Genomic DNA, 25,835 nt, shown 5'->3' with positions numbered 1-25,835 from the left:
AGAGCTTTAATTAAGCCTTTTTAATGCTTTCTTACTTAAGATTACTTCCGATTTGTTTCGAGTTCGGTAAGTATAAAATGCATTTGAAGAGTTTGATGAAGATTTCAATAATTTCGTACTTCAACTTTCTTTCCTCAAATTCTCAATAGCAGTAAATTTAAATAAATTTTATTAGGAAATTTATTTAAGAATTATCTGTTTTTTATCGCTGTAACCACTTTGTCATACACAGTATGTACACTGTTTGAGTTTCGCTGTGCACTGTAACTGCATTATATTTTACCTTTGCAGGCAGTTAAGTTCCTTCAAATCTCGTTTTTTTGTTCTTGTTTTATCTAGATCATTTTTGATTTTGTTTAATTTAAAGTGATTTTAATCAGTCGCGTAATCATTTCAGTAAATAGTGAGTTTAAAACCAATTTCTACGGTTTGGCACAAATTTTAACTTTCTTTGATGGTCTTTCTCCCCCACCACGTTCTTTCATTACCTTGCTGACATTTTTTCTCTCAAAATATTCTGCAATTCATATCTTTAGCATTAGCTTAAAAAATTAATTTTAAATTATGTTATATTAATAACATAAAACTATTTGTTCCGCCCTTACGAGTTGTTAGAGATCTGTATAACGACAGAAGAAGAAGAAACATTGTTATTTATATCAGAAGAAGAAGAAACATTGTTATTTATATCAGAAGAAGAAGAAACATTGTTATTTATATCAGAAGAAGAAAGAGATATTTTCTGGCTAAAGTGCAGAATCGCCCACTTGTTTGTTTGGCGCTTTTTACAAGAGTAAGAAGAATTGTATTTTTGTCAATTTTTTTTTACTTTTAAAGTGAAAAATAGGTCGATGTGTGCATGGATCAAGGGAGTGTGCAATGCCATTTTTGTGCAATTCTGGGATGCTTTTTAAGTGAAAATAGGTCTACATGTGCATGGATACCGAATATGTGCAATTCTTAAAAACGCGCGAAGCAGTGGGCGATTTTGCACTTTCCCCTATTTTCTTAAAATAAATCACAGCTAGTATAACAAAGCAAATAAGAATTACAAAAAACTCAGCTGAAACAGCAGAGAAAAGCCCAATTCTCTTTAACGCGCAAAGAAATATCGTTATATCAGAAAATCATTCACAAAGAAAAGTCTAGGAGAGTTATTACTGAGCATAAACTCAATGCAGACGTGTGAACTAACTATCGGTTCTTAATCAGTCATACTGATAGAACTGTCCAGGTACTTCAGGCAGCTTCGAAAAACATCTCTTCTAGGACCTTGTAATTGCGTTTTAAGAAACTTCCAGAATGTCGTTAAGATGAAGAGAAATCACCAAATGTCACGAAAACTTCTGAGGAGAGATTCTAAACAGACTTCATTTCTAACTGAGCCATCTTTTTAATTCAAACACTGAATTAGTACACGAAATAAAAACTTACAAATGTAAGTGGCCACAAATTCGATTAAACAAAAATACGCAGACAAATTATGGCTTAAAATGTAACAAATAAATAAGTGATTGCATAAAAACAATACAGAATACTATAAAGATACGTAAAAATATAAATACAGTCAAATAAACACATATTTACCTAAATTTACAATAGAATTATGGTGAAAGCGATATGGAGCACGCCTTGCACCCACGTTACCGCCAATAAATACGGCAACTCTAAGCAGAAGTTTTTGTAGAAGCGCAGAATGAATAGAGACCGTCTGTCGAGTTGGTGCGTGTTTGATATCTTGGTGTATGGTGTATGGTGTACTGAGAATACGGCAAAGCACACGAGGGCTATCTGCCTAAGGAGAGGGATGCCTTTGTGGAGGACTTTCTAAGGGAAACTGGCTCGTATACACGTTACACATGGGGAACGCCCAGGCAGCACGTTTGCGGGATTCGAACCTCGGATCGAAATACCAGTGTTCAGCGATTTTACCGCTTGGCCGCTAGTGGGCCCGTTTGAAATCTTGAAATTTAGAATAGTTTTTACTGTGTATTATGTCTTATTAAAGAGCTTCAGAAAGGCAGTGAGAGATTTAATGTGATGTTCTCAACTATCAACAGAACCATTTCACAGTATTGAGTTATTAAATTATATACTGGAATGTTAGATTATATACCAGAGTATTAGGTTATTGATCATTATCCGGATCTAGAAGAGACACGTAAATGATTCACTGAGAAAGTTCTCCAAACAATGATTCTTATCGCGAAATTAGTTCAGATGTTTCTAGCCAAGCAAGAAAATTTTATGAAAAAGTAGATCTGCTACCTCTACCATTTTAATTTTTTACAGCCAATCCTTCTGGTATTTTTACTCCTGCTATTTATTTTACCAAGGAATTTCGTCTTTATGATACATTTATTGATGATTATTTGTTTAGTATTATCATTGTGAAAACAGAAAGCGATTCTGAACAAAACATTTTGGTTTGAGGTTATTCAAGAAGTAGGAAAGAACCAAACTGATGAACAATGAACTCAGAACCCAAGAGCTCTATACCAAGATTAAGTGATACCGAGCAAATCGGATCACTGTACATCCCCGTAGTACGAGGCATTTTTACACCAATCCCTGTATTTATTACCCCTCTTAGCATATTCTTGAAATCCCCAAAACCAAATCCCAGTAAGGAAATTGTATTTTATCATTTTATATACCTAGTTATAATTAGGTATCTTATTTTATTTAACATGTAATTTAATTCTTTAAGCTACTACTTCCAGATTTATGTAAAATTTATCTGACGAATTATCTGTATTATGTGAATAATAGGCATGTTCAGTAACCCAAGTAATACTTATCAAGTTATGTAATCAAGAACCAAAATAAGTATTTAATCAGTTATGCAACCGTAGCTTGTGAAATGAGCATAACTGTATATATTTTCAACCTAAGCAATAGTTTGAATGTTACATCACAAAGCTTGATTAATGCTTCTGCAAGATTTACCCCTTAATGCCAATGGAGGCTCTTCTGTAAATCGCAGTGTACTCTGAGTAATAATCAAATATAATAGTCTTCCGTCCCATAAAAATAATGGACGTGCGGAACGCGTCCCGATAAATCACCAGTTTAAACAGCTAATACCTCAAGATCTCAATTTTCACTCAACAGGCGCTCGCGAGAACCCTGGAAGTGTCTTTCTTCTAGAGTCTAGACCCGTGTTTCCCAACGTGGGGACCACGCCCCGCAAGGAGGCAATGCGACTGTTAAGGGGGACAATTCGAAAATGAACTCATGCAGAGTTTAAGGGGACAAAAGACTTTTTAAATATGTTTCACGAAGTCAACATTTTTCGAAATTTCAATTTTTATTCCTCAAAAAAAAAAAAAGAAAAAAAAAAAAAGAAAAAAAGAAAAATGTAAGTGATGTATACGTTAAAGAGTTTTTAAATTGCGGTGCATTTTAAATATTGTATAAAGAATTCTCGCTGTAGACATGGACATTTAAATGCTTTCCAGACGTTTCTCGCACATTACAGCCAACAAATTTACTTTATTTTTTACTCTAGGAATGGCAACCGGTATATTATTCTTTCCTTGAATGGCAACAGTAGCTGCTTTCAGCTTTGTTTATATTGATCTTATATTTATTTCTTTCAGCCCTTAGTGAAATGAGGGGTGCAAGCAAGAAAAACCGTTCGTCAGTATTCGGAGGCATATTTAAAATTTGGTTTCATACCCGGTCCATAAACGGTCAACTTTTGTCCTTTTATGCCAATAATGCCTGACCAACAAATCAATGAAACTAGGTCGCTTGAGGCACATTTGCAGGCGAAATATAATGCTGATATTAATTCAGATTTCAATTATTTTCACACCTTAAGGAAAATTTTTGAAAAAAGAGTAATATTAAAGTGTCTATTTACTGCTCATAATGTAACTGTTAATCGTGCTCTTGAGGCTATTTATCAAATTTCATTACTCATCGCTTAATCTGGGAAGAGCCGTACTATAGGGGAGAATTTAATCAAGCCATCAATATCAGCATTTAAAACTGTTCTAGAAAAAGATGACAAAGACGTTAAAGCTATGCCACTAAATAACAATACTGTTTGCAGAAGAAAGATTAAATGAGGATATTGAAATACAACTTGTTGAAAAGTTGAAAACAAGAAAAGTTTCGGTGCAAATGGATGAACCAACTTTGAGAGACAGTGAAGCCGTACTTGTAACTTGTGTAAGATACATTCATAAAGGGGATTTTGCCGAATAAATGTTCTTCTGTAAATCATTAGAAAGCACCACTACCTCGAAAGATATTTATAGTAAGCTAAAAAAATATAATACATCTTGTACTGCTAATATGATAGTTAGTACTGCTAATATGATGGTGCTCCTAATATGATAGTTGAAAAATAAATTAAAGCACGCAATAAGAAAAGGGTTCCTTAAAATTGATAAAAGATGAGAATCCAGAAAGGCTTCTTGTGCATTGTGTTATTCGTAGAGAAAACCTGGTAGCTAAAAACAATTCGCCTGTTCTAAATGAAGTACTAAATTTAGTTATAAAGTGTATCAATGCTATTAAAGCTAGGGCCAAATGTGAACGTCTTTTCAAGTTATTTTATGAAGAACAAAATGAAGACTATATGAGACTTGTACTTCACACTGGAGTAAGAAGGCTGTCGAAAGGGAACTGCTTGGAAAGTTTTATGGAACTATTTGATACTCTTAGTTATTTTTTAAGCGACAAACCTGAAATGAAAAATCCGTTAACGGATGATAACAAGGCACTTGTGAGTTATTTAGCTGATATCTTTGAAAATTAAATATATTAAATAAACAACTTCAAGGAGCAAATAAATCTTATGATGCAAAAGGAAGATATTGGGTTTCATTATCCTTGTTGAATTATGTCAGGTATATACTATTTACCACAAAAAGTTTGAAAAGTCTCGCTGGCTTCACAAATGTGACGCGACTACCGCTATACTTGTTATTGTCGATCATCTGAAAATTTTATCGGCTGATTTAAAAGATTTTGTAACTTAAAACAAATTGATTTTCCAACTTAGATTATGCAGCCAATGCTAGTGGATTTGGCTGGCATTTCAAATATGCAGTAAAAAGAAGAACTCGCAGAAATGCAAAATGATGAGTCAATTAAAACTTTATTTAATATAAAAGGAGCGATGACATAGCTTTGTGAGGAAGCCAGAATCAGATATCCAAATGCAACAAAATTTGCAAGAGAACTATTGTTACCGTTTCCATCTTCATATTTTACTGAATGCGGATTTAGTGCCATAAATGATTTCCTACTAAAAAAAAAAAAAAAAAAAAAAAAAAAAAAACGGTTGAATATAATGAAACCGGGAGACTTGAGACTCAAGTTATCTAAATTGGAATCTGACATTAAAAATTACTAATAATTAAAATAAAAAAACTTTCACTAAAATGAGTTTCTTCTTCTTTTGAAAGTTCACTTACTGTGTTTGCTCATAAAATTTCGTAGTCATTTCTTCTTAAAAGCTATCATTCAAGTTTCTTTGGTGAAAATTTCAGTTTTAAATATTAAAAATTATGTATATGCTAGGGGGAGCTTAAAAGTTTTAGAGAGGATTATGTGGGGCATAGCACAAAAAAGGTTGGGAAACACTGGTCTAGACAATTCTTGTGATGGCACAATATCTGTAAACTTTTATAAAGTTCTGGTGGCCCCCGCATTTTAACCTGTCACCTATACTTTTGGTATGATTGTGGTTGTGATTGGCGGGCGTCTAAAGATAGGGTTGCGAGCGGAAATCGGATTTTTTTTTAAAAATAACATACCTTTTTTTTTTTTCATATTTCGATTCTACGACTCAAATTATGCCAAAGTGCCAAGTTTTGTAAAAATCGCACGAGTAGTTTTTAAAAAATTAGCACTCAAAATTTTAGCTCCTCCATGTTAATTGAATTTGGTATATATTTGTTAATATCTGTTTTTTTATTACACGTACTTTATTCCTTCTTTCTCAGTTCTAAATTTAGGTTCATTTCAAATAAAATTCACCCATTTTTTATGATTTATTTTTAAAATTTGTATTTTTAAATAATTCTTTTAAATTTTTCAAAACGAATTTTAAATTATAACCTATAAATGTTTACCATCATCTTAAAGTAGATGTATTTCTAAGCATAGCTCCAAAAACTTATGACCTTTTTCTGCTCTTGTACAATGAAAATAAGGAAAGGAAAAAAGGTTGCGATAAATTAAGAAGTTCGCGAAGCGAATTATTCTTGGCGCAAACTGAAAAAATACGCCAAGATAAATTTTAAAATTTCTCTATAAATTTATCATCAAAAATTATAAAATTTAATATCTAGGCATAATTTGAGTCGTAGAATCGAATTATGGAAAAACATTGGTATGTTATTTCAGAAAATAACAGACTTTGTACCGAAATACCTATCTTAGATTAATGCTATATATAAATCTTACATATATTCTAAGTCGGACTTTCGAGACATGGAAAACTCAAGTTTAATCTCGACAATCGGTCCAATAGAACAGGAGACATAGAACTGTTTTTTTTTTTTTCAAGGAAGGGCATAGTATTATAGTATACAGCTTTAGATGCGTTACTTATTATCATTTTATCTGACTTTAAATATGTCTCGGAAAATGTAAACGTTTAAAAATTCTGTATTTTTACTCATCAGCTGCAAAACAGTCTCAACCCAAACAAAACTGACACATAGTAATGTTACGTAGATTTTAAACCTTGCTTTTCTTGTCTTGTTTTATAAAAAGATATTTTTAATGTATGGGAGAGTGAAACATGAAGGAGAAGAAAGAAGAGTCTACTACCATCCTTCCTCGTCTAGAGTGTTTTTGTTGTCAAATAACAATTCACTTCTAAAAAGTAAATAAATGAATAACAGAGTCGATGGAAAATCGATGCGTAAATACAGGCCTTCACTGTCAATGATTTTGAAACAAAGTTTTGTCATCTTACGACGTAGAGTGCTTGCAAGGTGAATCTGAAGGTCAAGACGAATTGGTGGTTTTTAAGCCTTTTACTTATCATTCAAGTCTTTTGTTTAAAATATCAGAAAATAGGATTACCTGTTCAACAAATAATTCTGGAAAGAATTTCTTTTGTGAATTTTATAATGCAATATGGACAGAATTTTCAGTGGATAAAAACAGCTTTGAATTTATATAAATTTAAAAATCTTGTCATTCATTTGTACCGGTAATTCTAAACGGTTTTTCAAGTAAAAATGACTACATTTATTTATTGTTTATACATATTTCCACTATGTTTCTGAGATATAAAGTGTATAAAATTATGTCATGTATTTTATTACAGTAGAATATTAAATATATCTCTGATACGTTGGAAACATAATATGAAGATGCTCACTATTTGCACTCAAGCGTTGCATACAGTAGTGGATCAAAACGTCTTCTTTTGAGGGCTTCATGATCATATAGCTTCGCCGTGTTTAGAAGAAATTAAAGCAATTATCCCGTTGATGAGCACGTCGAAACTGCTTGTGACGCTATATTTCCAAGGATTTTCCTTGAAAAGCGTCCAACGTTTGCTTTAAGGCTTCGACGATAGAGAACCAGAATAATCCATCAATACGATATACTCTTCATAGAGGTTGTCAAGATTTTTTCCTTAATAACATATTGCGAATAAAGATAAACATCCACCAGTTGAAGTTCTACCGCATTTCCCCGTCACACACACACAAAAAAAAAAAAAAAAAAAAAAAAAAAAAAAAAAAAAAAACTGGAATATCGTTGCGTTTTGAGCTTATTTGTTAATTAACGAAGCTGCCAATGGATAGAATTTCCCAGGAAATGTCGCATATTTTTTTCATTTATTTATGAATTAAATATTATTAAATGAATGCATAGTAAACTCACTGAATATGGAAAGTGAGTTTAATGCATATTTTGTTCAATGTTCCACCATTTTGCTTCACTATGTCAAGAAAGAACTGCTATCATTTTCAAGCATTTGAACCCTTAATGGGCGACATCGGTTTTTTTTTTCAGCACAGAGCTAGTGGCTTCAAGTCTACACAAATGGTCTATTTGCAAGAATCCCATCTTGTACCAAATTGTGAACGGAAAATTCTTCGTATCGCCCACAAACTCCTTTTCTCAAACACTATTACAACTTTTTCTTTCTGTTTAACACTTAACCGGAATTTATCAGCCATCTTGCAAACTGCTATTTCGGGAAAGTGAAGTTCGGCGAATATTGGTGAAATTCTGGTGTTCTGTCCAATTCTACTTATACTTGTACCTGCGCAAAACACTTGAATTTTAAACTTTCAATACAACGTGGCGTTTTTAAAATTAAATATATAGGATTCAAATTTTTATTGGGTTCCTGGAATTCATGACATTTCATGAGCCACCTGTTTATACAACATGCTCCACACAAATATATGATTGCATCAAATACTTACCATTCTCATTGCTGGATCGCATCTTAGATATCAATGTCGACTCATTCCCGCTACTTCAGCACGGTCAAACGGCAATGTTTTGACCATCATTTAAAGTGTTGCCTTGTAAATAAATACTAAAATTCGCCATATAGAACAACTGACTAATTAAATCTGGTATATCATATAGAAACAGTTTCATTGATTTGTTATAAAAATAATATACTAACAAAAATTTATTCTTAAATTTTTCTGAGCTGCCCAACCGGGATAGTAGTTAGCGACACTGACTGCCGTACCGAAAGGGCCGGTTTGGAATCCTGGAGAAAGTCTTCTGGAGAGGCTGGTGGTATGGGAAGAGGGTAGAACACCCTCGGACCCGTGCCCTGGGGTTTTTTTCCATCAAACGTTGGGAGGCAGAACTGAGGAAAGTCGTACTGTTTACCTATATGATGCTCGAGGCTCTTGCCAAGGACAGGCGCAGTCTTGCAGTACTTCCCATGAAAATTCCATGGCCTTGTTCTGATGTTGCAGTTAGACAAGTGAGATAAATAACAACAAATTTTTCTTAAACTTTCTAAAACGTTACTAAGAAAATAACAAAAAAGGGTAAATATTACGGTGATCTCTCCATTAATCTGCATTGACTTAAAAATAATATTAGCAAAATTTTATTAGAAATTTTGTTAGAATTTTGTAGAATGATTAAAGCTGAAGCAAGCATTTATTCAGTACACTGTAATTGTTCTGGCCGTTTCTTAGAAACTAAGTTAATGAATGATCTTCATACGAATAATTTTCTGTACCATAATGAGAGCTTTCATAGGCATGAACAGTGTTTTCTGAAAGTTGCAAAAGGTCATGGTCATATATAAGACTACTGAAACAAACGGACTCCTGATCATTTGTTTAAAGGTGTTTCTGTGGCTTCCCATACCTATTATCAAAACTTGCCATTAAGAAACTACAATTATTTAATTTAAGACTTTAAATTATTTTTTCAGTATATTTTGTTATTTAATATTATTTATTTACTATGATTATTATTTTTTTATTGTTTGGTATGATTCAAATTACTTGTTCAGGTTTTAGTTTCAGATCAGAACACTGACTTAGCCGCCAACAAAGTCTAAATTAATGAAGTCAAGCACTAGCATCAAAAATATATTTTTTGGAGAAATTGTACAAAAGTGATAATTCATACATAATAGCTTTACATCACAATAAATGTGGAGTTCTTAAAAGATAGTATGGCCTCTCATATTCTCTAACTTTTCTCTAATTTATTTCGAGTTTATCTTGCGTGTCAGGCTGTTTATCTATACCACCAACCCTCTTAACTAAAAACGGGGAAACAACCTCTTTCAAACTCACTCATATAAGCTGCACTGTCTTCCGTGGGGCTTCGAGGGATTTAATTTTCTAACGCAAGTAGAACTGCCATGAACCTATTTAAGCAGACCAATTGCGCACACAAAAGGCCGAGCAATGTAATCATTCATTTAATTTTAGTTAAAATATGTAAAATTATAGTATCTTATGCATAATGTAACATAAATTGCCTCAAGAGACGAAGCTCTGCGGAAAAAAATAAGATTACAGAGGCAAGTGTATTTAACACTGGTGAATGACTATCTCGCTAAATTGGCGACATATTGCCAACCTGGGGATGGCTTTGACGACTAATTTTTGTCGCCAAATTTGGCAAGAAATCTTTAAAAATTGCCAGATTTGGCAAACATATGGCGTTATTTGGTCTGGTTCAGGGATAATTATAATTGAATAACTGTAATTGATTCCTATGTGTATCTTTAGCAGTATATGCCTTCTAGTACTTTTGAGTAATGGAAGGTATTAGATATTTCCTGGCGGCCGGTAAAACTATGTAAGGCCGGAGAGAACATCAGTGCTCAGTGTTTAGTTCAGAGCTGACTTCGGAGTACTGAGAGATCTTCATGCTAGCTTCGCTGTTTAGATGCGCTTTGCATTGCGTTGTGTAAATGGTTTTAGTAGTTTGAAGCGGTAACAACTGATTCTAATGAGAAGAGCTGTTGGAGTACTTTTGGGAAAGCTCCAGAACTGCAAATTCCTTTTGGGAAAATTAATTTTATCAAGTTATCATTGATTCCAGTACATTCACTCCATTACGAACCCGTACACACGCAACAATATATTTTATAGTGTAAATATACATTCATTTTCAGTGCGCCTTGTACCTTTTCTGTGAATGCATTAGTTGTGATACTTATTATCACTTATACCTGCGTAAAAGTTCTTACATTTCATACTTGTTATACACTCTTGCATGTTAAACGATTTTTCTAGGTTAGCAAATTCTTTGCAACTCGTCGGACATGTATTGCTTTCAGCTTATGAATAAAATTCGGTCCTGAAAAAATAAAATATAAAGATATTACTATGCTTCAGAAACTAACGGATGAGAAGGACTCTCATAACTGACAGATGAGAGAAAAATAAGACATTCAGATTATCCTTCCCGTGCAGCTCTTGTGCATGTCTGATTCTGAGTGCGTTATCATACTGCAAACCATAAGATCTTTAATTTATTTTTCAAATTTAGTCAATGTGTTTCTGATTGAAAATCTGGGAGAATTAAACGCTATAAACAGCCTTCTTGATAATTTAAATAATTATTAATTTTTTAATAACGGGCCTAACTGGTTGTGATTAAATTATAAGTATATTATATTAAAGCTAATTGCTAATTTTTATGAAAATTTCCAATTTTGTTTTTTCTTAAGGTAGTAGATTTTCACAGAGTATCAAAAGATTCCCCAACTTAAATTAATATAGCCTTGTCAATTTCTGAATTTATTATACCTTGCATCATTATTGTATTATTTATTTGTAACAATAAAGGCCTTTATATAAAAACATACAAAATATAAAAGAAATAAAAATATTATACACTAAACGTAGCTATTATATAACTGAAAATTAACTAATGTCTTGAAAATTAATTGTTCCGTTTAGAAACAAGCTGCCTTAATTCAGCAATTGGAAGAAGAACTGAGGATGGCCCATCTAAGGAATCCTGACGCTGACATACAGCATCTAGAAGCTTTGTACGCAGAAAAAGAACATATGACGAAAGAGATTTACCTTCTCAGGGAAACCATTAAGGTAGGGCGATGGCTTCATGTTGTAAAAAATGGGAAACTTTAATAGTAGACAGTTTAAGAGCTTTTTAGTACCTAGCTAATGAATAGACTCTAAAAGACATGTTGCGTCCCTTGATTTTACTTAGCTTTCAAACATCATGTTCCGTGCTTTAGTTCCCTGCCTTCTACCTCAGTTTACTTTTACCTATATGTTCTGTAAGTCAGAAAACTTTTATAAACACTAATGAAAAATGTTTGTCCCTTTTGAAGACGGATTCAATTGCTGATCGAATTTTTTATCCAGAAATCATTTTCATGTTTGTGATTTCTTGTAAATACTAAATAATAGTCATCTATTAAACTTGAAACAATTAATTTCGATTTTACCGTCTACTTTGCGTGTAAAGTCCCTAGTGCAGCCACCACAGCCCGACTGGATTTATCTCTTTATAAAAAATATTATAAGGCCAAACTTACGAAGTATATACGTATTAGATAAGTATATACGTATAATAAATATATTACTTCAGGAGCCGTAAGTTCTCTGCTGGCAAAATTAACCTTTCTTGTTTTGACAATATTTTTAGGGCGATGTTTCTTCCTGTTTGTGCTGTTCAGCTTGTAAAAGGGCGAGTATTATATGCATCTCAGTTTAATATCCGAGAAGAATTATATATAGATTATCTTAAACTTTCTCTTTTGTTTTAATTTGGCAATCTGTAAAAGAATTCTCTAAATTTCACAAGTTTCTTTCAACCAGCAGTGTTTCGCTTTCTAACTGTTAACTCGACACAAATGTAGAACAAAAATTTAGCAGATTAACACAATTTCTGGGTGCACCTTTTTCTTTAAAAACAGCAGTAGTACGATAAATTAAAAAAAAATACTCGTACTGGACTATTCGATATTACCAGTATATATACGAGTACTTTAAGAACATACTGGTATATATATTTGTGTATACAATACCAGTATATTTACGAGTATGTTTTTAAAGTACTCGTGTATATATATATGCATATACCAGTAAACCTCTGATTCTTAAAAGAATCGAATAATGCTTTAAATTAAAATGGCCAACCAACGTACCTGTGCTTTTCCCAGTGTTCAACCATTGTTTAAAATTCTCAATAATGTGACTCGAATTGTTTTTAAGATGTTAATATTGATGGTAACTCGACCAGCGCACTGAGAGAACTAAATTTGTTTGACTGCTCAGTGTTGACGCATACTCGTCGACTCGTCGAGCACACATAAATAACTTACATTTTTTGACTGCTCATTCAGATTGTTTTTGATCACTCTAACTTTCGAAAACATTACTAAGGTTAGATTTAAATTATTTAGGTTTAAATGTAAACAATTATCAGCAAAAAAAAAAAAAAAGTGCGTCCAAGCCACACACATTTTTTTTTTTTCTTCTCTCTTCTTCCTTCCTTGCTATTTCTTTTTCTTGGCCTCTATTAATCATAATAACCAAGATGCTGATGTCACTGCTAGCGCTGAAAATAATAACGGAAGGAACCAAAAATAATAATTAAAGAAGGTAACTTATGCCTTATAGCTCCTTTTATAACATCTGACCTGTTTTCGAAAATAAAAGTCTTAAAACTTAGGATTTCATGTTACATTGTTTTAAGAATCGTTGCCGCCCTCAACATGAAAACAAAGAATAATTAAATTAAATATTTTGATATTTTCCATTGCTTCAAGTACTGAGTTAGTATTTTTATGTATTAATTGTTATATAAACTTTGTGAATAAACATACCAGAAGAGCAAAAAATTTACCAAAAATTTGGAAAATTTGGAAATTTGGAACATGTAGTAACAATTTGTAAATTGATGAAGATATTCGGAGAATTTGCTTCTGATAACTTCATAAATTTACATCCCAAATATAAATAGTATAGTGAACATAAAAAAAAGTATGGCAACACTTGAAACTCTGTAAATGTGAAGATTGATCAGCTGAGTGCGTTCACGGCATATACATTTTTCCCCTTCGCCTTTTCTAATATAAGATATAAGCCAATATCAAATAAAAATTAAATACTTACAGTAATGATTCATTAAAAGTGCGCCTTCTGCTGCTACGATTAATATAAGTAATATAAGGAATGTGATAAATTCACGACCTTATGAACAGCAAATACGAATAAAAGAAATTTTTACCTGGCAGCTAATCAAAAACAAAAAACTCTTAATAACTCAAATATAATGAGCAGAGAACGAAAACCGTGAATGTTGATATTATTTTATAGTTGTCATCCAAGAGTAGCCTTAGACATATTCAAAAATTAAAACCTGCGTCTGCTCCTAAACCAGGATGAAATTGTTTAATAATCACTGTTAAAATAAGAATTAAGTTAATTCGGAAAAACATCTTAATTGCATCCAAAATTCGAACTGCTTGAAAACGATCATCAAGAGATGTATATATTTATATAGTAACTTTTATGAAGTATAATAATGTTCTTTGCTCCCTTTTACGCTGATTCCTTCATTAATATGAAACCTCTCTACCTGGACACTAAGACTGCAAATAAAAAAATTTGCAAGGATACGTATTAATATTTTCATTAAAATAGAAAGAGGTTTGGGAAATAAATGGAATTCTATAGAATCTTACCATGTAAGCTTATTCTACATGTAATGCTTTATATGTATTTATTATTTATTGTAATATTCTATAATCTATATTAAGTTTATACTTGAAAATTAGATTACTTATTATGACAGTTATCTGAAAATTATGAGTCGGAAAACTTATCTAAAAATAAAAATTATTTTTTTCATGTGTTTCGAAATCACTAATTAAGGAATGCTCATTACGCTTTAATTAATTAAAAACGTAAAACTTATATGTCGTTAAGCCTAAATTTACGAAAATACTCTTAAAAATGATTTTAATAAGATAAGAAGCTAGCTACAAATTAATTTATGAACGCATTTTTTTAAAATAGAACTACTCGTGACAAAAATCAATAAGTTACTGCCTAAATTTGTTTCAGAATTCTTGAATTTAAATCCTCAGGACTGTAAAGAATAAAAGAGGGAAATGTGTAAAATCTAATGTACCCTGGCCGAGATTGAAACCATTCACTAACTTATTAAACACTTATACTTTGGCAGCACGCTTAACGAAAGCATTAAGTCTTTATATTCTATCTCACTTAAAACATTCGGAAAAGGCACGAGATCCAATCCACCAAATCCAAATAGTAACGAATTTATCAACCACTTCGTTTTACTTGAGGCATTATTACAGAGATTATGAGGCTTTTGGAGGTAATAACATAAAAATTCAACTTTGCCCTCGCATAAATTTAAGCCACAAATCTTCTATTTGCGAGCTGGATATGCTGACCACTTGCATCCCGAGATCACGCACGGGGATAATAATTCCTTATAAATGTTCTTTTCGAATACATAATAAAATTAAAAGCACGAAGTTTTTTCTAACTAATTAAAGCGTAATATTTCACTAATCAAAATTTTTACTACGCGGGGTTCATACAAAAATTTGGAATTTTCTTTTAAACTTTTTATTTAAAAAACCTTGTTTGATACGCTTGTACAGTTACTTAGTGTAGACGACATTTGTTAATTAGTGAATATTAGTTTATACGTATCCTTGTATACTCCATGATGTATTTGCATGAAACGTTTTATAAAAATGAGAGGTGATTGATGGTTCCCATTTTTTTAATGTGAACTACTATTTTGTCTTTTATTATTGAAGCTGTGTTGCCAAATTCTTATGCAGAAACTAAAATGTGATATAATTCTCTCTCTGTGATGCTATGTATAGTTGTGATAATCCTTTTAAGGAACTAGAAATGCGAATCGAGACGCAGAAGCAAACGTTGGCAGCCCGAGAGGAAAGCATCAAAAAGTTAATGGAAATGCTGCAAACGAAAGGAATGGGTAAGTATAAAATCTGATACTTGTAAATTAAGACTATATTCAGGTTGCAGTGTACTTGCATTACAGTTTGCAGTTTCAGACATTGTCCTGCAAAGATGAGAGTAATTTATCATAAGTTAGATACGATTTTACCCAACACTATATATCGCTTTTATTAAAGGTAACTATATAATCAGGGGGCTAATTAAAAGATGTAAATTTTGTATTTTTTACAAAATTGATTATGTTCGTTCAGTAATGCCACAGCATGTTTCTTTTCCTTATTTAATGAATTCATGTAATTTGTAGTATGAGTCTACAACGAATAGTTGCGAAAATAAAGTTCGCGTAATGACTTTTATGAACAGGCTGTATATTTTAATCCAGTTATTTATATCAAATCAGTATCTGTGATCATGTTTAGTGCTGCATGATGGAATGGGATAGAATTATACATTTTGTTATTAATTCATCATCATTCTTTTCACGCCAGGTTAGCTCATAAGCAGTCAGTCTTATAGTTTATCCCCTGGAGTGTAATGCTGTTTCCGCACTTTGTCTCTAAGCCCATACCATTCAGCTTTGCTCATCTCATCTTCCGATTTCCTTTTAGTTGCTGTCAGCCTTATGGCTACGCGTCCTAATATCCTTTCTCTTGAGGACACATGTCTGTGTTGGTCTGGACTGGTATTCTTAATATATGTTCTTTTTTCCCGTATATATTTGGTGTTAGATATGGTCTTTATGTCCAAGCAATCTTTAATATTGTACGGAGAAATATCTTATAGAAATAATTCTCATTTTGTTTTTAAATTTGCTTCAGCTTCTAAGCTTTTGATTCATATAACAAAACCGAGTTTATAATTAAGTTTAAAATTAACAAATTCATTTTCAAGATAATATTTAATGGATTATAATATTTAAAGCACACGGTTCTTCATATAACATTCTGGTAGAAGCTTGAATCCTGTCAATTCTTTGGTGCTTTATTTACATTAGGTCCACTTAATTTTGGAAGGTTTCTGAACGAGGCCTAATTTTTAAAAATTTTGTAAAATTTGGAGTGAAATTTACGGAGAAATTCACAAATTTATGTTGGAAATTTTTTTTTCAGTTTGCGCCAAGAATAGTTCACTTGGCGAACTTCTTAATATATGGCAACCTAGTTTCCTTTCCCGTGAGAGGAAAAAAAGTCACCATCGTTCCTTTTTTCCAAATAATATTCTTTATATTATATTTTTAATTATAACTTATTATTTTAAGTATTTTTTTCTTTTTCGAATTTATTTTAATTGTTCAAGTTGCATGTTTTTTTTTTTTTTTTTTTTTTTTTTTTTTTTTCGAATAACTGTTTTAAAAATTACTATTTACCTATTCGAACTGCGTAAATAAAGGTGCAGCGTTTATTTTTTCAAATAGTTTTCTTTACATATATTTTTTGTCATAGTTATTATTTTAGGTAATTTTTAAATTTTTATACTTTTATTTTAATTGTTTATGTTGCATTGTCTCTTCAGATAATTGTTTTAAAATTTTCTATTTATTCCTTTGAACTGAGCATTTTTAATATAAATTTTTCAAACTTTGATTTAATTTATTTGAATTGCGTTTCATTCGGAAGAATACTTTGTAACCCAGACAACGATGCATTTGAAAACTGCATATATTAAAAGAGAAAATACAGTAAAGCACAGTTAACACGTCTTTCAATGTTCCGTTCAGAAAAGAGCCCACCAGCGGCCGAGCGGTAAAGTCGCTGAACACTGGTAGTTCGGTCCGAGGTTCGAATCCCGCGAACGGGCTGGCTGCATGGGCGTTTTCGTGGTTTTCCCCATGTGTAACGTGTATACGAGCCAGTTTCCCTTAGAAAGTCCTCCACGAAAGGCATCCCTCCCTTTAGGCAGATAGCCCTCGAGGCTTTGCCATAATCACACACACACAAAAAAATTCCCGTTCAGAAAAGATATATATAAATAAGAGAGATGTATAACCGACATTTTAACTTAGGATGACTTGCATAAACTGCTTTAAACAGTTTTATCATTGTGCCCATTGCTTTACACAATTTTATCCTACATTTGGTTTCTTAAAATGTTATTCATATTTTAGTCAAATATTTTATTTCTGAAATCGCAAGAATCAAATATCATAAGATTAAAAGGTTTTAAATTTTAAAAAAATACTAATACTAAATTCGCAAAAATTTATTTTTTCTTCTCTTTTTCTTCAGGCATTCTACTTTACTCTTGGTCTTTTTCTTTAGGCATTCTACAAGTATATTAAAAAGCATCCAACGTTTCGAAATATCTTGATATTTCTAACAATAATTTTGAATAAAGTTATCGCCTTTCATTTCATAAAGGCCCATAAACGGCCGAGCGGTAAAGTCGCTGAACACTGGTAATTCACTCCAGGGTTCGAATCCCGGTAAATGGGCTGGTTGCATGGGCGTTTCCGTGGTTTTCCCCATGTGTAACGTGTATACGAGCCAGTTTACCTTAGAAAGTCCTTCACGAAGGCATCCCTCCCTTTAGGCAGATAGCTCTCGTGTGCTTTGCCATGATTAAATAATCCAATCCAATCCAATCCTTAATTAAATATAATTGATTTGTAACTTCTACAAGAGCTGACGGTAAGAATTGAAGTGTAAATAAATAATGTCGTGTGCAATCTTGATTAATATAAAATTAAAAATATTTGCATAGAAAAATATTTTCATTCAGACAGAAAGTTTTTTTAAAATATTTGCAATTACTTTATAAGAAGGATTTATTAATAACCGTAATAATTACTTATATTACTGATGATTAGGATTCAGTTCTTAACAATTACATTCTAAATTAGAATTTTAAGGATATAATGAAAATACGCTACGCACAAAAATACATTTTAGGATAAAAAATTAGTTGATATTTTATGTTTTAAAACTTCTTAAATTCATTTAATAAACATCGTATCCTCGTTGTTAATTGAATCCGGAATGTTGGGTGACGTTTATATAATTATTCTTACTTGTCCACAGAACATGCTGACTTATCTAGCCATTAAGTAGCTGCAGATCATTTCTATATAACCATTGAACGTCCATTAATTCAGTCTCTAGAGGGTTGTATGTTTATATCATAATTTGACTTTTATAAAAATGATTATTCTAAATCTTATGTTTCTATAAAAATATACTGTGCTTTAAAAATGTGGATGAAAATATCAGCCGCTCTTTCAGCCACTTCAAAAGCAACAGTTTGTTTAGAAATAAATTATGCAGTTAATGTCATAAAATTCAAATAAATATCAAACGAAAATTCTCAGTTTTAGACAATTCGATTTAAACGAAGTAAAGTAGCAGACGATAAAACGCCGAAGGTAAATATTTACTCTTACAAAAATTTACTCTTATTTTTTTTTAAAGGAAGATAGAGAGAAATTAAAAAAAAAAAAAAAAGTTAAAAATTTGAATAATATCATCTGTATTTTTTTTAAATAGCTTCTCATATAGTATTTATAAATATTTATTACGCATCATTGAGGGAAAAAATCTCATATAATTAATTCTCCGTAAAATTTTACTTGAAATTTAAGGTTAAAAATAGCTGTGGCAAGTTCACTGTAACAAAAATCCATAGACCACATTTGGCGTTATTATCGCTCAAAAAAAAAAAAAAAAAAGATGCCAAATTTCAAAACTCGAAAATATGTAAATTCGTGTATATCTTAGAAAATTTTGAATAAAAAAGTCTAATTTTTTGCAGGTATTTTATGCTTAGAAATACATCTACTTTAAGATGATGGTAAAAATTTGATAGGTTATAATTCAAAATTTTTTTCGAAAAATTTATAAAAATTATTTAAAAATAGAAATTTAAAAAATAAAACACAAAAAAGGGTGAATTTTATTTGGAATGAACCTAAATTTCGAAATGTGAGAGAAAAAATCAAAAAAGTTTAATCTAAAAAGAGATATTAATAAATATTTGCCAAATTCAATTAACATTGAGGAGCTAAAATTTTGAGAGCTAATATTTTAAAAACTACTCGTACGATTTTTTACAAAACTTAGTATTTTGGGATAATTTGAGTCATAGAATCGAAATATGGAAAACAAATGGTGTTATTTCAGAAAAAGTCCGATTTTGTGTCAAAATACCTATGTTAGAATAGTGCTATATATAAATCTAATATATATCCTAAGTCGCGCTTTCGAGACATGAAAAACGAGGTTTGAATTTTGTCAATCGGCCCAGTAGAACGGGAGATACAGCACTGTCCCCCCTTTTTTTTTTTTGAGCAGTGTACAATCTCTTCTGTCGATGCCATGTAATTTTGAACGAATTCTCTGAATTTATATTTAATTATCTCTAGCCATTTAAGTTATATTTATTATGTCTGAAGAAAATCAAGAAAAAGAGGCACGGTTATTTGTAACTGTTTAGTACGAAATATGAAAAATTACGTAGCAGACTTCTAGAAAGCTTAGAATTTAATTTCACTGGAGAATAATAAAATTCTAACTCCATTTGATTTAGATAACATTTAACGTATATGGGAAAATTCCGCTTTAAAGCGGATATTCTGTGAATAAAAGGAATTTATGCTGTCAAGCGCTTTGTTCTTCCTTTTTTTAAGCACATACATTTCCTTGATTTCAGAAAAGATTCGACTGTATTTTATTGTTTTAATAGCTCTCTGTGGTTCTTTTTGCTCTACTTTCACATAACAACTTTTATCTCGTTGTTTCCGCAATAATGTTTTATCGTCTGCAATCTAATTTATAGAATTTCCGTTCCATTTCATTTTCATTTTTTGTTCTTTAGCAAACTGCGAATGGAGTGAACATTTCTCTGTGACTACGTGCAAATAGTTATTCAGAACAGGCTTGGATTAAATGAAAATTTTTGTTTTTAATTACTGTACAGACATGCAATCAGTTTTGTGTTTCTATAAAACCGTTTTATTGGCTTTCGAATATTTGAAACAAATGTTTTTGTATGAAACATATTATTTCTCAAAGAATACGTTCTTTATAATAACGATATTTTAATTACTCACATTGAACGTTTTAGATTTGATCAAGCTATTATGATTATGATTATATTTTAATATTAAAAAATGCGTAAACCTATTTCTATAAAACCGTTTTATTGGCCTTCGAATATTTGAAACAAATGTTTTTGTATGAAACATATTATTTCTCAAAGAATACGTTCTTTATAATAACGATATTTTAATTACTCACATTGAACGTTTTAGATTTGATCAAGCTATTATGATTATGATTATATTTTAATATTAAAAAATGCGTAAACCTATAAAGTATTATATACTAGAAGCTTCACTGCCAGCCTTCGTCTGGCTTTTAAATGTACCGGAAAAATGGCTGAAGGGAAAACCAAGCGTTAAATTTAAAAGCTGCGTAGAATTTTACTCTGCATAACAACTTCATAAAATATAGTTATTACGTATAACAAAATTACAATGAAATAAGCAATATCCCTTAATACAAATATTAATTATCCTAACAAATAAATTAACCAACTTCCCTTTGCAAAATCTTAAGAACTCAAATGGTATAAAAGAGTTTAAGAACTTTGTTTCCTAAAAAAATCACTCAAAACTTTTAAATATCTTAAAAACAGTGAAATGAGCAATAAATAACATAAAAGAATGCAAAAAACAAAAAATTCTGAAAATCAAAGTATAATTAATGATGTTTTATCTTATATTTTCAAGAGAAGAAAATTACAATGAAATAAGCTATATTCCTTAATACAAATATTAATTATCCTAATAAAAAAATTAGCCAACTTTCTGTTGAAGAAAAAAAAAAGTCATGCAAAACTTTTCAATATCTTACAAACAGTGAAATAAGCAAAAAATAACATGAAAGCAACTCAAAAAAGATAAAATTCAGCGCAGAATTTTACTCTACAGAACAAGTTTATTAAAAAAATCAATAAAAATGTATTATGTATACATATAAATGACAGTGAAATATGCCAATCTCTTAAAAACAGTGACATAAGAAATACGAGGAAAACTTGTTGACAAACCCATATTTATAAAAGAATGAAACTATTCAAAATGATGCGATTTCATCAAAAATCTATCAACAACAAGACAGGATAATTGTTGCCAAAATCACATTTCTAAAGATGTGAGAAGTGTACTCAGAAGCTTCATTTAAAAATTTTTTTAAAAATACAAAATATTATCATTTTTCCAAAATTCTTTTTGTAAAAGCAGTCGCAAGGATCAAAGTTTAACATGTCCAAAAATCAAAGAAAAATAAACTGTACCTTTTAAAAAATAAACTTTTTTAGAAAAAATACCGTTTAAAAGGTGTTAAGCTGCCTTTGTTAAATAAATTCGTATTTAATCGATTTATTGAAACACTAAATTTATTTTAAGTTCGTAAAATAGCTAAGTGCCTACGTTTCATGACGATGTGAAAATGGAGTGTGTAGAGTAAAATCTCGCTTTCCGATAGCCCACTATGTCTCAAAATTTCGTCACAAAACATAAGATAAAAAAAAAAAATTCGAATTCGAATTTCGAAAAAATCGGTTCGAGGTGCACTGGCTCTTGTCTAGATGCACCTCTGTACCAAATTTCGTAGCCGTGGGTCTATTAGCAGCGCTAACGAAAGACACACACACACACACACACACAAGACAGACTCTTTCTTTTATTATATGTAGAGACTATCATAAATCCAAAGCAGAGGAATTAAGGAGTATGTCTTGGGCTGTCTTAATTAATATTAATTAGTATTACGTAATTGGTAATTATTATCTTGGATTGTATTAACTTTCCCATCTTTTCCATTACTGAACACTTCCTTTGTATTTCAACTGTCAAAAACAAAAATGAACATTTGCATCAGTTAAAGAGGAAGTAACAAATATTAATTACATAATTGTATTTCTTCATGAATGTGTAGGAATATGGTTTATCTGAATATAAATAGCTAAGCAGCTTTATTTAACATTAATTTTATCTTAACAGAACTGCTTTCAGTTCTACTAAATTCATCCAAAACACTTTTTCAGTCGGTGAATTGGATTTACTTCATGCTTTCCATACTTCATGCTTTCTGTAAAAGTCAATGATATGAATTTTAATCCGTATTCTCCACCTATTTATAAATCCAACAACTTTTAATCGAATTAATTTTCTATATTTAGATGGAGTCATCTTATTTGTTTTATTTCAGTATTTTTCTATTTTCCTTCATTAACGAAGGCGTTATTATTTAGTACTAATAAGTTCTCAGAAACTCATTTGTGTTTCTGTTTGTGGTACTTTTCTTTAATTTAATTGCAGCTGAAGAAGTTAGTAATGTGCATTCGCTGAACTGATTCTTCTAAAATAAAATGGACGATAAAGAACGTTGTTTCGTCTATTTCGTCAGTGTTAGCTAGCAGGTAATTCCTTTCCTTAGTCTCTTTTAGTCTGTTTGAGTCTAACAACTTATTACAAATAACAGAAGACAATTGAAAACCTCTTATGCATTCCTTCGCTCCAAAAGAGGCATATAAATACAAAACAGTGGCTAAGCAGCGACTAAAAATCATATTTTATAACTCAAGACAAGAGTGCTTATCGCCTTCAGTATAGCTCACCAACTTTTGCGGTCTTCTGTCCATCTTTTCCGAAGTATATTTCTCATTGTATCATGAAGTTGTGATACTTTTCACTTCCTATCATTCATCTTCAAATCAATTTGATTTTACTTCTTACTTTCTGTAGTCCTATGTTGCTATTCAAGTTTGTCTCCTGTCATTCCACTCAGTTTTGCTTTCATTTCTCCGACCACTAACTGCCGTGCGATAAAGTGGCTGAACACTGGTACTTCGATTTGAGTTCGATTTCGGGCAAACTGACTGCAAGGGCGTTTTCATAGTTTTCTCACGTGTTAAGCTTGTCCAAGCCAATTTCCTTTAAAACGTCCTTCACAAAAGCCTCGCTCCTCTTAGGTAAATAGCCCTAGAGTGCTTTGCCATTACCAAATAATAATATTCCTTGATAATGCACCTCATCACTATGGGTGCGCTATGCACCCCACAATTTTATACAGCCTTCATTTCTTAAAGAATGGACGAAAATTGGGAAAGTAAACTCTGTGTGGCTAAACAACAAAGCTATACAGCAAAATGAAGCTGAAGAAAGAAGAGAGGAGGCGTTGCGACGCAATTAGCTTTTATATCGAATTCCATTTCAGATCACATGACAGATTACGGTCCAGATGTTGAGTTCAAATTTCATAGATAAGTGCGCAACACAGATTAGATGACGGATCTTTTTAGTTTAGTTAGAACAATTATTTCTCTGTTATTTTTAGAATGAAGACAGGAGTTAAAGAGCTATTATTAGTTTTTTATTTGAAAGATAGAAGTTTTATATTTTATATTGATATATGGATAATCTAAAATAGAATAATAAAAGTTATATTGTTTAGTGAAGTTAAAAACAATAATTGGGTCTAAAAAAGGTTTTTTTAAAAAAAAAAAGGTTTTTTGGACTCAATTATTGCTTTTTATTATTCTATTTTAGATTATGCATGTATCAGAATAATTCATATTAATGCAATAACTCATGTTTTGAAGCAAGGAATCTAATTTCCAGCAGTAAACTTTATTTTAAGGTGCCATTTCAGGGCAAAATTCGTTTTCATTTTTAGATAAAATGTAATTGGAAACGCAAAGTACTACATTAAAGCTACTTTTTTATTTAAAAGTTCAGTTTTAATTAGATCAAGTATTACATTTAACTGGAAACACATTTTACATTAAAATAGATAACACACAATTTCCATTATTCGTTCCCACCTCTAAAATATATGCAGGAATTCAATGTGTATTCCTAAAAAAATTATGAAACTAATAATCTCATATCTAATAATAAATATATTTAGTTTACGCGATTAAATTTCAGTGAAGTTCAAATTTCACTCTTAATTTTATAGTAAATCACACTGGCTGTATTTTTGCTTAAATTCTTAACCAACTGAATAACTGTTTTTGTATCACAGGTAACAAGATGATAGAAGAAGAACGAAAAGAAATAGAAAGACTTAAAACGAAGTTATTCGAAAGCGAAGCCAGAGCAAAACATTTAGAAAATATATTAGAAGCTAAGGATAAAGATCTTGGGCGTTTAAGAGAAGTAAGTTATTCTGTTTCAAACTTAATGTCTCTTCTAAATACGCGTCGAATTTCTTTCTTTGTATCTGATATCATTATGTATAACATATCTTTATAAAGAATGGAATATTGCATTAAAATAAGCTGAAATTTACATCTTATGATATAGTTCATGTTATCAATAGCCTTATATTTTAAGGTATTTAAAAGGGAAGGGCATTCGAATCCGTGAACTGTATAAATTTTAAAAAGGACTCCAGGTTCAAAATCCTTGCATTTTCGAAAACTTAATATTTTTTCGACTTTGTTTAAACATTTTAAAACGAACTTTTAAAAAATTAATCTTTTACTCAAAATTTTGTAATGAATAGTTTTTGAAATTGCTATAAATGCTCTTAAAAAAACGAATACAATTTTTGCAATATTCCTTACACTTTGGTTCTTTTAGGTACTCGTAAACGCAACAGTGCAAATTTGCTTTCACGAACTATTAAAAAGAAAATTTTTTTAAATATTTTTTCTGCTGGTGTTTCTGCTGTTATAATTTAAAAAAGAAAATTGTGAAGAATTGGGCTATTATTCAAATATTTTTAAAGCATGTTCATAAAATGTATCACAAGATTAAACTTTTAATTATGTATTTCATTTATTAAATTCTGTTTGTATCTTAAAAGATACAAATTACTAATTAAAAGTAAGTGTAATATTTTTTAAACTTTATTCTTCAATAAACGCCCATTTCAAATTTTGCTCTAGTTAAATTTCTAACTTGTTCTTAATATCAAATAAAGATTTCTTTTCCTTATTCTTATATGAAAGATTCAAGAAATTCAAGAATCTTCTAGCATTCGGAGTCGGATTCGAGAAATTTTATTACAAGTCATTTTACATTTCAAATTTCAATATTCTTGAATTGAGACGTTATGTATCCTGCATTGTAAAAAAGGGAAATTTTATGTGTAGTGATTTACCTTATAAGAAATTATTATTGTGTAAAAATATTTAATTTTTAGTAAAGTGGCTTGAACATTATTTAAATACAGGGTGTTTCATAGATCATGGGACAGATCTGGAGGGGTGGTGGAGCGTACTAAAACATGCACTTTTTTGTATAGGAATGTAGGGTCTAAAGTGACGGGTTAAGGCAGAAACGCAAAAAAACGACACGAGAGGAAAATGTGTTTATGTTCAAAATCAACGCAAAGGGCTTCTTTGCAGCAATACAGTATTCACAATAAATGTTCAAAAAAGGGAACATTAACAGTAATA

At 30.9% G+C, this 25,835-nt stretch overlaps 1 protein-coding gene across 1 annotated transcript in view; it reads left to right on the top strand.

Annotated features, from left to right (window-relative positions):
• The window catches only part of brp (ELKS/RAB6-interacting/CAST family member bruchpilot), a 403,233-nt gene that overhangs the window by 271,003 nt on the left and 106,395 nt on the right, over window positions 1-25,835 (top strand). The window contains exons 4-6 of the mRNA XM_085826816.1: window positions 11,391-11,540; window positions 15,351-15,447; window positions 24,455-24,588. Coding sequence (XP_085682942.1) covers window positions 11,391-11,540; window positions 15,351-15,447; window positions 24,455-24,588 — 381 coding nt within the window. The remainder of the gene's footprint in view (window positions 1-11,390; window positions 11,541-15,350; window positions 15,448-24,454; window positions 24,589-25,835) is intronic.

Source organism: Stegodyphus dumicola, chromosome 1, assembly GCF_044657685.1.
Source record: "Stegodyphus dumicola isolate Sdum_Otavi_A_Nest chromosome 1, ASM4465768v1".
NCBI lineage: Eukaryota > Metazoa > Arthropoda > Arachnida > Araneae > Eresidae > Stegodyphus > Stegodyphus dumicola.
This window is presented reverse-complemented; position numbering and strand designations above follow the sequence as displayed.